This window comes from Micropterus salmoides, unplaced genomic scaffold (assembly GCF_014851395.1).
Source record: "Micropterus salmoides isolate LMB-PRFRI ecotype aquatic unplaced genomic scaffold, ASM1485139v1 Ms_hic_scaffold_2, whole genome shotgun sequence".
Classification (NCBI taxonomy): domain Eukaryota; kingdom Metazoa; phylum Chordata; class Actinopteri; order Centrarchiformes; family Centrarchidae; genus Micropterus; species Micropterus salmoides.
Genome location: NW_024041150.1, coordinates 38,752,483 through 38,766,622, shown reverse-complemented (window position 1 = coordinate 38,766,622; position 14,140 = coordinate 38,752,483). Strand labels below are relative to the sequence as shown.

The 14,140-nt window shown below is 44.6% G+C and overlaps 1 protein-coding gene across 2 annotated transcripts; it reads right to left on the bottom strand.

Annotated features, from left to right (window-relative positions):
- Positions 1 to 10,346: 10,346 nt before the first annotated feature.
- On the bottom strand, positions 10,347 to 12,333 carry LOC119912953 (type-2 ice-structuring protein-like). Of its 2 annotated transcripts, XM_038732245.1 has the most exons (7): positions 12,289 to 12,333; positions 12,066 to 12,162; positions 11,902 to 11,952; positions 11,708 to 11,817; positions 11,449 to 11,583; positions 10,963 to 11,071; positions 10,372 to 10,724 (listed from the first exon to the last, which is right to left on the bottom strand). In XM_038732245.1, exons 2-7 carry the CDS (start codon positions 12,124 to 12,126, stop codon positions 10,654 to 10,656), a joined length of 537 nt encoding a protein of 178 aa, XP_038588173.1. In that variant the 5' UTR covers positions 12,127 to 12,162; positions 12,289 to 12,333; the 3' UTR covers positions 10,372 to 10,653. The 2 variants fall into 2 exon arrangements, with proteins under 2 accessions (XP_038588174.1, XP_038588173.1); XM_038732246.1 differs by lacking the exon at positions 11,902 to 11,952 and having other exon boundaries at positions 10,347 to 10,724; positions 12,289 to 12,329.
- Positions 12,334 to 14,140: the final 1,807 nt, after the last annotated feature.

The window sequence follows — 14,140 nt, the reverse complement described above, 5'->3', positions numbered from 1 at the left end:
GCGGGAGTCCAGAACCCGACGTACCGTGCACGCAGGGTGACCATCAATGAGTCGGGTGGGTGGAGGGGCCGGGAGAGGAGGGAGCAGGGGGCTGATGAAGACAGGCTTGAGCAAGGACACGTGGAACGTAGGGTGAACCTTAAGTGTGGGGGGCAGACGAAGCCGAACGGTCACTGGGGTGATAATTCTCTCCACCACCAAGGGCCCAATGTATTTCTGAGACAGCTTCTTGGAGTCAGTCCTCAAGGGAAGGTCCCGGGTGGAGAGCCAGACCTTGTCCCCTACGGCGTAGGAGGGTGCAGGGGTACGACGACGGTTGGCGTGATACTCATACCGAGCCGATGTCCTCAGGAGGGTGGCTCGAGCTCTGTGCAAGATGCGGTGGCATCTGCGGATGTAAGCTTGGACAGAGGGGACAGCCAACTCTCTCCTGAGAGGGAAACAGTGGAGGTTGAAAACCATAAACACATTGAAAGGGTGACAGACCTGTGGCGGACATAGGGAGAGTGTTGTGGGCGTATTCCACCCATGGCAACTGGGAAGCACAGGAAGTGGGGTTGGAGGACGCCAAGCAACGCAGAGTCGTCTCCAGCTTCTGGTTGGCTCGCTCTGCCTGGCCGTTAGCCTGGGGATGGAACCCCGAGGTCAGGCTGACGGTGGCCCCGATTGCACGGCAGAACGCCCTCCAGACCGCTGATGTGAATTGTGGACCCCGGTCTGAGACGATGTCCAAAGGTAGACCATGGACACCACCGAGACCAGGAGTTCAGCGGTTTCCTTAGCTGTGGGCAGAGGCAGATAACGTGCAAATTTGCTAAAGTGATCCACTACAGTGAGTACCACAGTCATACCTTTCGAGGGGGGCAGCCCAGACACGAAATCCAGAGATAGGTGGGACCACGGACAACGAGGTATGGGTAGAGGCTGCAGGTATCCTGGAGGAGGCCGGTTGGAGCCTTTGTTCTGTGCACAGACGGGACAGGCAGAAACAAAGGCATGGACATCGGCCCTCATCTCTGGCCACCAAAACCGTCTGCGCAGGAAGGCCAGAGAGCGGGTAACCCCATGATGGCATGAGAGTTTGGAGGAGTGACCCCACTGTAGCACAGATGAACGAACAGAGAGAGGCACAAACAAGTGGCCTGGGGGGCCGTTACCTGGGTCTGGCTGATGCTGAAGGGCCGTTCTCACCTCCTTCTCAATCTCCCACAGGGCCGCCCCAATGATACAAGTCTTGGGTATTATGGTGTCTGGGTCTGCCGTAGTCACCTCTCTGACGAACATCCGGGATAGAGCGTCAGGTTTAGCATTCCTGGACCCGGGCCTGTAGGTAAGGGCAAAATTGAACCGACCAAAGTAAAACACCCACCTGGCCTGACGGGTGTTCACGCGCTTCGCCGAGCGGATGTATTCCAGGTTCTTATGGTCGGTCCAGACCACAAACGGTTGCTCGGTGCCCTCGAGCCAATGTCGCCACTCCTCGAGGGCCATCTTAACGGCCAATAATTCCCGGTTCCCGACATCATAATTCTTTTCAGAGGGAGACAACCGATCTGAGGAATGCACAAGGGTGAGGCTTCTTGTCCTCGAGTGACCTTTGGGACAGGACGGCTCCCACCCCTACGTCCGAAGCATCCACCTCCACCACAAACTGCCGGGACGGGTCAGGACTGGTGAGGATGGGGGCTGACGTAAACCTTCTCTTGAGTTCTAAAAAAGCTCCTTCAGCCTCAGAGGTCCAGTGGAATGGCCTAGCTGGAGAAGTAAGTGCAGTTAATGGTGCAGCAGTGCGGCCGTAATTTCTTATGAAACGTCTGTAAAAGTTGGCAAACCCCAAGAATCTCTGTAGCTGTTTCCTAGAGTCTGGTCGGGGCCAGTCTAAAACTGCCTCACTTTCGCAGGATCCATCCTCACCTGTCCCCAGCGACGATGTGACCGAGGAATGTTACAGTGGAGGCGTGGAACTCGCACTTCTCTGCTTTAACGAAAAGGTGGTTCTCCAGGAGACGATAGAGGACTTGTCGGACATGCTGGATGTGTTCTGCTTGGTTCTGGGAGAAGATTAAGATATTGTCATGGTAGACAAAAACAAATCTGCCCAGCATATCTCTGAGCACGTCATTAATCAAACACTGAAATACTGCAGGTGTGTTGGTGATGCCTTTTGGCCTGACTAAGTATTCAAAGTGTCCCAGGGGGGTATTGAAGGCCGTCTTCCACTCGTCCCCCTCCCGGATGCGACCAAATGATAGGCATTGCGGAGATCTAGCTTAGACAGTAGTTCATCTTTCAAATGTTCATTTAGCCCATTGGTGAATACAGACAGTAGAGATACCTCATTCCAACCGCTCTCAACGGCCAGAGTCCTGAACTCAACGGCGTACTCAGCCACGCTCCGGAGTCCCTGGCAGTCTCATGGAGGGGTCGTTACCTCGAAACGGGTGGTCAAATACCTTAGTCATCTCCGTGGTAAAGGCGGCATAGGAGGTGGTTATCCGGTCCTGCCTCCTCCAGTGAACCGAGGCCCATTCCAACATTGCTCCGCGCAGCAGTCCGATGAGGTAGGCAATCTTCAACCTTTCTGAGGCATAGGTGAGGGGTTGGAGAGCGAAGATAAGACCACATTGCATGAGTAAAGTTTGGCATTGGCCTAAGTTGCCATCATACCGCTCTTGTGGGGATACCCACGGTTCCCTGGCGGAGCGTGCGGCTGCTGATGCGGCAGGTGCGGGTGGAGGACCTTGCAGGGAGTCCTGGAGGTTTCCCATGCGGAGTGACAGATCTTGTAGTCCTCCCATGATTTCCTGAAGGGCAGTGCTGTGTTGGTCCAGGATCGCTCCCTGAGTGGAGACTGCATGGCGGACCGGCTCTAGGTCTGCTGAGTCCATTCTGGCCGGATCGTTCTGTCAGGACCGAGGGCCAGAAACTCAAACGCAGACTAGAGAAATGCACAGAAGTGGTTTATTGAGCACAAGGGGTGTCCTGGGAGAGGTTGTGGTGAGGTGGTCGTTCTGAGGGTCTGCGGTTCTGGTCCCAGAGCTTAGATGATTCCGGGGCACAGGAGGGAATCCGCGTGGTGCTGTGCAGGTTTCCTGAGGTCGAGACAAAGAGAGAGCAGTTAACACTGGTTTGAAGGTTCAGACAAAATACTGAAACTAAGACAGACAAACTGGCTGGCGTGTCCATACGGTTAAGTAAAATGATCCGGCGGGGACTGGAAGGTTGGCAGATCTCTTAAAGGCATGTCGATTGCAGGCAGAGGCCCTGGTGTGCTGATTGCGGATGTGCTTCAGGTGGGAAAGCCTGGAGCTCAGATTACCATGCCCACCAGCAGCCTCAGGGCAACAGGCAGGCCAGGGTCACAACCGGGGTTTGTGACAGTTGTTGTGTACATTACTGTGTGTCGCCTGTAGAAGTAACGTTAGCTGCCGGCTAACACTTTGTCATGGTTATTATGGGCCAGCAGAATGAACACACACATTGTCTATAGATTTTTCTCACTGTAAGAGCCTTGGCCAACCTCACCCTTTCTCCCAGTTCTGTATCCTTCTCAGATTATTTCCCACACTTTTTTGAATCTGGTTTAATGTTTCCTCTTCCTGCAGCTCTCGGTGCACAGCATTCTCTGTGAGCATCTCCCTCTTGCTGTGCTTTTAGACCAAAAGTGAAGCAAGCGTTCAGGGCGGTGAGTTTACATACAAAGTCAATGCAAAGACACGTAGAGCCGTGATTTCCTGTCGGGCGGCGCGAAGGCCTTCGCGTGAGTTGGAAATTTCCAACTCGAGTGAATTTTTGCGGGTTCTAATCGCCTTCTCGCGTTGTGTGTGAACACTTGTAGTGAATGTACTCACACGAGGAAAGCTTCCTGAGGATTAAATTTGCGTATGGTCTGAAAGCACCATAAGGGGACTCTAACCCTTTAATACCTACTCTGATTTTGCCTTGTTGCTGGTTTGGCTGGTGTTGCACGGCGGCCTGGGGGCGTGCTGTGCATGGGGGATGTGGGCTGACGCGGGCGGCCTTATTTTTTCGGGCGGTTGGGGGGACGGCTGACTTTTATTGGCAGGTGCACGGTGACCTATGTGGCACGTTTACTGTCAGGCTGGGACTTGCTGCTTGTTTCTCTCCGCTGGCTTTCGCTGTCGTGTTCTGCCGCTCGCTCTCTCATTTGCCAGACCTCACACGTGGAATTCATGGGGGGCTGCCGGGCATTGGGTGTCACCATGCTCTGGGCTTGTCACTTATGCATTGATGTTAATGACCGCGTGGCATTTGGGCATTTTGGTTGTTCGATGTGCGGTGGTGGGGATGTTGAGTGCGCGCTGCGGTCGGTCCGGGCACTGCTCTTCCGCGGGTTACACCTTTTGCGTTCCGTCTGCATGGCGTTGTCAACTGGCATTTGGGTGGTCGTTTTTATTTATTATTTTTTGGGGTGTCTGTTGGTTGGGTCAGGGTCTTCCGCGTTTGCATCGCGGTGCATCTGGGAGTCTTTGTTTTTTTTGATTGATTTATTCTTTTTCTTTCTCCCACCCCTATTGGCTACTGGGATTCTTGTCTGCCTGTTGCTGGGGTAAATGTGGCACAGTCGTGGCATCCCACTCTCACTAACACCTACATTCTTTAACAGGCTTATTTAGTGTGCTGGACTGTTTCTTGTTTTCATTTTTCTCTTAGTTGTCTTACTACGTCAGCTGTTTATTGCTGCTGTTCGGCTGGTCGTCTTTTACTATTATTATTATTTTAGATTTTTGTTTGTTTATTTTTGTTTGTGTTTGTTTGTTGTTTTTCTCTTCCCCAAGCCTCCCTCTCCTATTCCCTGTTGTCCCGACCTTCCATCCCCCTTCTCTTGCAGGTGTTGTCCTTTCTCTGTGCTGTCTGTTTGTGCAGAAGCTGCAGGAGCTTCTATAGAAAATTGCAGTGCTGGAAACCAAGATCCACAGGTTGGAAGTGAATGTGGAAGTGTATAGACCATGTGGGAATGACACCACTTTACCATGGACCCAAAGCGGTGGACAACAAGCCTCCCCAACAACCGAGTGTGCAACAGCAGAATAGATTTTCACCACTATTGCTGGACCCTGGATCTCCATCTGATGACCTGGATAACATCCCGTCCTCACACAGAAGGGTAAGGACTGAGAGTAAATCAGAAAGTAAAAGGCTGCAGGGAAAGCTAACCACTGGGCCTCAGACTCTGATTGTGGGTGACTCTGCTGTAAACGATGTAAGAAGCATGTGCAGTAAGAACACCAAAATCCTCTGCTTTCCGAAGGATACGGTGTCTGACTAGGCAGAAAGAATCCTTCATATCGTGGCTGAACATCCTACTGTGAAAAACATCATACTGCACATCGGGACCAATGATGTTGTGAAGCAACAGTCTGAAGTGTTGAAAGAGGACTTTAATAATCTGTTGAACACAGTCAGCTCTTTGAATGCTGAGGTGTTTATCAGTGGCCCTATACCGCCAATCCGAAGAGCAGCTGAGAGATTCAGCAGATTGATGGCATTGAACACGTGGCTCTCAACGGCATGTACTGTCCATTCAGTGCATTTCATCGAAAACTTTTATCTTTTTAAGGCAGATGGACTTCGCCTTAACAAGTCAGGAGTAAAATTGTTCAGCTCCAACCTGTTTTACTTTCTGCGTCACTCATCTGTTCCCTCTGCCAAGGACAAGAGACACGAGGAATCTAAACAAGAAGAAGACATAAAACAACACGCCAGAAACCTTTAAGGAGAGTCACCCCAACCCCCACTGGAGGAGAGCTCTGATCACGAGAGACAACTGAGCCAAGAGGAAGAGCCGCCACCTTACCCCCCAGTCCCCATCTAGGTCACCCTTATCTCCAGACACCCTTTCTCCCCTCTCTCCCCTGTTGGACTTCACTGATCACATGGAAGACCTGGTTAGAGCTGGGACCAAATTTACTCCCTGCACCTTCACCCGCTCCACTCCCATTTTCTCTACCCTAAACCCCCCTCACCGTCCACCTCCACCACTGGTTCTAAGTCCTCCAGGATTGTCACATGTGTCACAAATACAGTGCACAACCCGCCTTCCCGCTCTGCAATGGCGAAATATCCCAGTAAGCTCTGTCTGATATGTGCTGGGTCCAGGCTATAAGGAAAATAGCACTCACGACTCTTCCCAGGACAAGCCGGGTCCCAGTGTGCTGGTAGTCTTCTCCATCCCTGTCTTGATAGGTAACAGAAAAAGAAAGGTGAATGTGTTAAGAAACAGGAAGCACTCAACATACCCTGCAAATTTAGTATTAATTCCTCGTCAGCTACAGCCTGTCGAAAAAAGTGGGCCAGATAATGTTTTTAACACACTAAAATTAGCTTTGTTAAACGTTAGGTCTTTGGCAGGAAAAACATTTTTAATCAATGATTTTATAATCACTCACAATCTTAATTTCATGTTTTTAACTGAAACTTGGTTGGACCAAGATAACAGTGCAGCTGTCTTTATCAAGTCTACTCCTCCCAACTGTAGTTTCATAAGTGAAGCTAGAGTGCATAAGAGAGGAGGTGGAGTTGCCATTTTGTTTAATGACTCCCTCCAATCCAAAAAGATGTCTTTTGCTTCTTTTCAATATGTGGCTCTTCAGCTGAATTGCTCCTCTCGAGCTATTTTTCTAAATTTCTACTGGCCCTCTAAATACTGTGCAAACTTTTTTGATGACTTTGGTGAACTGCTGTCTATAAACTGTATTGACTTTGACTGTGTAGTTATTGTTGGTGATTTTAACATCCATGTTGACAACCCCCAGGACAAAGGGACTAAAGAACTGTTTTGTGTTCTTAATAATTACGGACTGAGCCAACATGTGACAGAGCCCACACACAATAAGGGGCACACTTTGGACTTAGTCATCTCCAAGGGTCTGGACATTTCCAAGGCTGTGGTGACTGATGTTGCTCTCTCTGATCGTTCCTGTGTTTTCTTTGAGAGTGCTATCTGTGTGCACACAAATGTACAAACAGAGATAATCACAAAACGGCACATCACTGAAAACACTAGTGAAAAGTTTATTGAGGCTTTCTCCTCGACACCCGCCCTCTCACAGGTCTCAGTCAATGAGCTTGTAGATAATTTCAGTTCTAAAATTACAAATGTTATTGATGCCATTACAATTACAAAGTCAGCCTACTATCACCTGAAGAATATATCAAGGATTAAAGAATTTATCTTCAGTCGACTCGACTACTGTAACGGTGTCCTTACGGGGCTCCCTAAGAAATCCATCAGACAGCTGCAGCTTATTCAGAACGCAGCTGCTCGAGTCCTCACTAAGACCAAAAAAGTGGATCACATCACTCCAGTTCTGAGGTTTTTACATTGGCTTCCTGTATGTCAAAGAATTGATTTCAAAACCCTGCTGTTAGTTTATAAAGCACTAAATGGTTTAGGGCCAAAATACATTTCTGATCTTCTGCTTCTTTATGAACCATCCAGACCTCTCAGGTCGTCTGGGGCAGGTCTGCTTTCTGTCCCCAGAGTCAAAACTAAACAAGTAAAAGCAGCGTTGAGTTATTATGCTCCAAATATCTGGAACAAACTCCCAGATAACTGCAGGTCTGCTGAAACTGTCAGTTCTTTTAAATTAAGACTGAAAACTTTTTTTTTTACCATAGTTTTTAATTAAATATTTTAGATTTTTTTACCACTTCCTTTAAGTAGGAGATTGATAACTTACACTTCACTGTAACTTTTACTGTCCTGTTTTCTTTTTCTTCGTTTCTTCGTTTTTACCTTTTTACCATTGCTTTTAATTAAATATTTACACGGTGAGAAATGAGTCGGTAATTAAGTGAAAAGATAATGAGAGTGAATTGAACAGAGTGAAGGAAATGGTCTTAAATCTCTCGCCTGAGTGATATGCAGGAACCTCTGTCCACCTGTAAACGCGCAAGTGGGTCCAGACTATAACTGGATCAAAGTGGCCTTCGGACAGACATGTCCTGGTTTCTCTGTGGTGTCCGAGGGTTTTTGGAGTTTCAGTGGACCCAAAGATTGCTATGGACACGAGTACAGACTAGCTAGAGAGAATAGATTAAGTGTACTTCTCTCTTTTTATTATTCTCTTTTCAGAATAATTGTAACTCAATCATTTGCTCAACCGCTCAGCCTGTTTTTATTTTCCATTTAACTCTTTTAACCCTGATTGTACACTGCACTGTAACTTTTATTTTTTAATGTGTATTTTTTAATTTCCCTATGTTGCTTTTAAACTTTTTTTATATTTCCCTGTTGCTTTTATGTTTTATGTAAAGCACTTTGAATAACCTTGTTGTTGAAATGTGCTATACAAAAAAACTTGCCTTGCCTTGCAGCAGGCCAGTCATAGTGAGCCAGTCCCAAACACTGTCAGAAATCTTTACATCTTGTCACGGTCACATATTTGTTTAATCAGCTAATATATCTCCTATGTTTGTTTTAATATCTCTACTCACAGATCACCTCCAGTAGTATCAGCAGCTACAACAACAGCAGCAGCAGCAGCAACATCCCCAGCAACTCCTCAACAGCAACTGTTCCCTGTAAGTTATGTCAGCCCAAAGAGTTTTAAAGCTAGAGCTGGGTATTCCCATGTTTCTGCATCACAGCATTTGCTGATGTATCGATACAGAAGCATCTGTGTACGCGTATCAGCAACGGATGCATCACAATATATTTCTGTATCGATATTTGGAGAACAGCCCTATTTAAATCCTTGTTCCATGTGCCCCTTTTATACTTTGAGCGCTTGCCCTTCCAGAGGTCTCTGCACGGCCCTCTGACTAATACTCTGTTGGTCTGGATAGAAAAAAACAGGCAGGTCTCTCATCTTTGCTTATTTTACTTCTTTAATTCCCTATGTCCCACACTATCCCCCACCTTTTTTTTTCACACTTCCTAAGGGGACTCTAATTGCCCGTGTCCACCAAAGCGTTTCTTTCTGACGCCAGCGTCTTCTGTCAATTCATTCCAATGGGAAAGCCGCGTACCATCTGGTAAAAATGCTGCTGTCTGATTGATTTTTTAGGGAGCCCTGTAAAGACACCGTTGCAGTAGTCGAGTCGACTGAAGATAAATGCATGGATAAGTTTTTCAAGATCCTGCTGAGACATAAGTCCTCTAATTCTTGAGATATTCTTCAAGTGATGGTAGGCTGACTTTGTAACTGCCTTAATTTGGCTGCTAAAATTCAGGTCTGAGTCCATGACTACACCAAGATTTCTGGCTTGGTGTGTGGTTTTAATCGTTTTAAAACTTCAGTTTTATCTTTGTTAATTGAAGAAAATTCTGGCAGATTCAATTGTTAATTTGTTCAATACAGTTACTCAACGCTTGAATGGGATCATAGTCCCCTGGTGATATGGTTATGTAAATTTGTGTGTCATCTGAATAATTATGGTAACATATTTTGTTCTTTTTCATAATCTGAGAGAGTGGAAGCATGTAAATGTTAAACAGAAGAAGCCCCAGAATGGAGCCTTGGGGACTCCACAAGTCATTTTTCTTAGCTCAGATGTATAATTACCTATAGACACAAAGTAGTCCCTGTCCTTTAAGTAGGATTCAAAATTTAGTCCCACCCAGTTTTCAGGTCTGTCAAGTAATATGTTGTGGTCGACTGTGTCGAAAGCAGCACTGAGATCCAATAATACCAAGACTGAACTTTTGCCTCTGTCAGTGTTCAAACAGACCGGGTTGAAAACTGGCACAACAGGGCTTCCCTCAATACGTCGAACTATGACGTCAAAGGGATCCCTAGTGCGTCACAAACTGACGATTATGGCTCTTGACCAAACGTCCATATGTGACGACTTGGGAGTGAGACCGGGTTGGTTCAAATGAATGTCACTGAAGACCTTAACAAGAGCTGTCTTAGTGCTGAATCTGTTGCCATAATGACACATTTGAAATGATACTGGAGTGAACTGTAAATGTTTCCTGCATACAGACCCCAGAAAAAAAAAGATCTCAGGAGTTTATCTGTGAGTTCACAGCAAGAGCACACAGTTTAGTTTTTTGATCATGTCAGAGACCTGATCCTTAAAAATGATAGCTATTAATTTGTCTGAACCAAAGAACATTTGTGTGACAGTCCTTTATAATTTTATATTTATATACATTTGAATAAATGCTCCTTTGTTCTGTTTGTGGAACTTCATGACAAAGGTTTGCAGCATTGATGCTATCCCATCTTCTGTCAGTGAAACATATATTAACTTTAAAAGTGTCTAACAACATAACTGAAGTTCTGTCTTTAGACTGGTTTACTGATTGCTTAGCAGTGAAGTTAAGCCCTTAAAAACATCAGATTTAAAACAGACTCACAGACCAGGTTGTTTCAATGATTGAACCTTTTAATTTGCATGAGACAAGAAAGAACAGTTCACTCTGCAGAATAAGTTTGTGCTAAAAGCATTCTTTCATAACACATTCAGTCTGCTGACCTCTGAGACGATCCAGATCTTCTTAATTCACTTGTCACTTAGTTTTTTAAGTAGCGTTACAGCGATAGAGAAGAACATAAAGACATGAAATGAGATATAGAGCCTTCAGTGTACACATGAGACTGATGGCATGAAGAGAGAGAAAATATCCACCCATGTTTTAGATTTTTCCAGGTGCTTCATGCCTCTGTGTCAGCCCATGAATCAGGTGGTTTTCTTTACACAGACAGATTGAAGGTGGTAGTGACACTTTGTATCATCCCAGCATTTGTCACCTGTGTGTATGAGAAACACATGAGTTTCATTGTTTAGCAGAATATATAATATGATACAAAGTAAAACTAAATATTTTATAATAATATTTTAAATATTTAAATAATAAATGGGAGGCTTTAAAGCCATGGCAGAGGTATGAAAAGATATATATTTATAAATTTATCTCACTTTTGTCATTTATATTGCTTTAATTATCAACACTAGTTCTCATGCAAAATAATGTATTTGATGATTTACCTCCATAGTTCATTTGTAAACAGTGCTGATATCCATCGTTATTTGGCTCTCCCCTGCACCAGTATGAAAAGGTGAAAGGTGTACCATCACTCCAGAACCAGACACGCTCCTGAAAAATATAGATTAGAATAGAATAAATGCTTAAATAACAATATAAACTAAATAAAAACAAACTGCAAATACCAACTACTATAAATACCATTAAAAGCTTTGACAAAACATTTTCGTTAGAAGGTCTTATTTATGTCCTGCAAAGAGAAACAACTGCATCAATCATTTCAGCAAGAGCCCCAAGCCTGTTTACTTTCACGTAACAAAGCCCTCTAATGGCTGTAATAATTATAATAAAGTCATGTGACTTTGTGATAGAGTGACAAAGTCCACATAGGGAGGAGGTCACATCTCATGACCTTCCTGAGCAAATAGATGTCAAACTATTATTTCCAAGGTCAAGAATTTACCTTCAATCATCAATGAATGATTTACCTCTTCACTGTCAGAGCCTCCGAGCCAAGTCTGTGAATTCCCATGAGTTTTATCTGCTACCAGCCTTTTAATCCCGTGATACTCCTCAGCTCCACGTACGGATGCAAGGTTTGCACCTAAGGAGAGACAGTTTCTCTACAGTGGAGACAAATAGACAAAGATAGGACACCAAAAGCGAGAGGAAGATGCAAAGTTACCAAGTCTGCAAGTCCATACAAACAGAACATCTGCATCAAATCCAAATCATCTCCTGTCAAACCTCAGCCTGAGCCCAAGTCATGGTTCGTGGAACAAAGAGAAAACAGCGACCGCTGATCTTAGTCCAACCACTGGGACAAGATGTTGACCTCTCCAAGATATGATGCTCTCCTGATCAAGTCAAAAGAAGACAAGTGGGTCAAGTTGAGTCTCCAGACAAAGTTTACAAAACACAGTGAAGAAATATGTATTCACCTTCTTGAATTATTGCCACTTCCCCACCTTCATCCTTTGCTTCTGAAAGAGCTGAACAGTTAAACACACCAGTTAGTGATTATGTCCATCATGTTGCTGTGTATTTTTCCTCACAAACAAACTCAGTCAGAACACACACACATGTTGCAAACAGCGACTCTCACCAGCAGCTCTGGTCAGCGTGATCACGGCACAAAGAAGTGCAGACAGAATCAGCGTCTTCATGGTGGAGGTGATGCTGATTTAAAAGTTGATGATTACCTTCAACAAAGAGAGACAGACGTGTTAGTAATACTTCAGAAACAGAAGTAACGACCGCAGTCCTCCTACAAATAAGTGACAACAAGATAGAAAACAAAAACATGGAGAGAGAAAAGTGAAGCAAACCTGCTGGAGGATTATCTTCTTCTTCTTCTCAGTGTCAGCCTGAGTGTAGATGCTGAGAAAGACTTATATACAGTAAGCTGACCATGCAATAATCACTAAATATGTTTACACAAGTACGTCTGTACATTATACATACATGCTCCACCTTAGTTGATGGTGGATTATAAAAGAGATGCCTAAATAATTAACTTAACAGCTGTTCAGATGGCATCAGCTGTTTACTTTAAAGGCTAATCTATGTTTCAAGTCAGTGAGAGGGTTAACACAACCTGAAAGCTCTACAGTTAGATATTAATATCACTAGATTCAGCTGAATGTTTCAGTTTGTCTTCTTAAATTCTGACAACTTCAAAGGACATGCAACATGCAGACTGAAGGACGTGGGGATTGAACCACCCACCCTGTGACTGGTAGACATGGACAACCTGCCCCTCACAGTTTAACTCTGCAAAAGCATGTAGCGTAAGACATGCGGGTTTTAGGTTCATGTTGATGTAAGACAGTGGTACTCCAAAAAAGTTTAAGCTCCCCGACTCCATGAAAAGTGGAATCAATCACTGTGGCCCTCCATGGGGGGCCCAAGCCCCAGTTTGAGAACCACTGATACAAGGTAACAGGTAATAGTTTAGTTTTATTACATTTATTCAGGCAAAGTACAAAAGTACAAGTACAAAACATGTATTTAATACAAAGAGAAGAGATCTATGTGTTACAGATGTGTATCAGATCCAGCTCCTATAGCTACTTCTCGTCTGCAGGCCCTGGGCAGATACATGTTTGACATCACATGACAGGATGATGAAACCTACGCATCTTCTCAAAGTATCAGGGAGCTTATTCCATGCATTAATGTCTAATAAAAAGGGCAGATTGTGCAAAGGCAGGATGTCCTGTAGGAATTCTACTCTTTCCCTAGAAGTTAACCTAAAAGCTGTAATCATTTGCTCTGATCAAAGTTCAGCAAATCATTTCAGTGGTGGAGGTGCAGTATTGTAAGATTTCCACATGTTTTCCACCATTTGAGCTTTGACTGGAGCTCTTTGATATCATCACATTGCATCCTCTTCTTCTGCAATGATAAAATGGCACCTATTGGAGAATTAGCTCCATCAGCTGTTTATCTGGAGGAACCAACTCCTGATATTCTCGTACTGGACAGAAACACACATTCATACATATTTTCTTTGGCTAATGTTCCTGACAGTTGGTTAAAATTTGATGAGACTGTTAATGTCTCTGTTCCATAACTTATGGACTGATCGGGCACAGGACTGATTAAAATAGTTTGCCAAGTGGACGGTTTAATGTTATGTTAAAATTAATAGGCTGTTGTGTTGTGTTCTCCTCACCGCATTCACGAACCTCCTGCATGTTACAGCTTCCTAGCTGATGAAACTAACTCCCTCTTAGGGTCAGTGCTGACATAAGAGAAACTTAAATTTCCATGTAAATTAAGTTATTGTACAAATGTTTTTTCATATCCGGTAATTAGCATTGGACGTGTCCCTGACACTGCAAAGTGTGTCATGGTGTGGTTAATGAATATTGACATGTGGCTTTATTATTTGATTGTTTTGGGCCTGTTCCCAAGCTTTACAGTGCAGCTTTGTGAGACCACATCCTTCTGCTCACCTACAAAGCTCTTAATGGTCATACGATGATGCCATCTTATCTTAAAGAGCTCATAGTACCTTTGTACCCACCAGAACACTGCGCTTGACTTCTTCCCTCTCCGGAAGTTTTGTTTTCTGCAGGTATTTCTGCCTGAACACCTGCTGCTACAATTGTTTTTCTTATTATTATCACTATTATAATTATTATTGTTATTACACGTTTGCTAATGATGAGAAGT

Coding starts and splice junctions, on each gene's coding strand:
- LOC119912953 (XM_038732245.1), bottom strand. CDS start 12,126: ATGAAGACGCTGATTCTGTCTGCACTTCTTTGTGCCGTGATCACGCTG. Junction 11,953..12,065: donor CACGCTGACCAGAGCTGCTG/GTGAGAGTCGCT, acceptor TTAACTGTTCAG/CTCTTTCAGAAGCAAAGGAT. Junction 10,725..10,962: donor TTTACAAATGAACTATGGAG/GTAAATCATCAA, acceptor TCATACACACAG/GTGACAAATGCTGGGATGAT.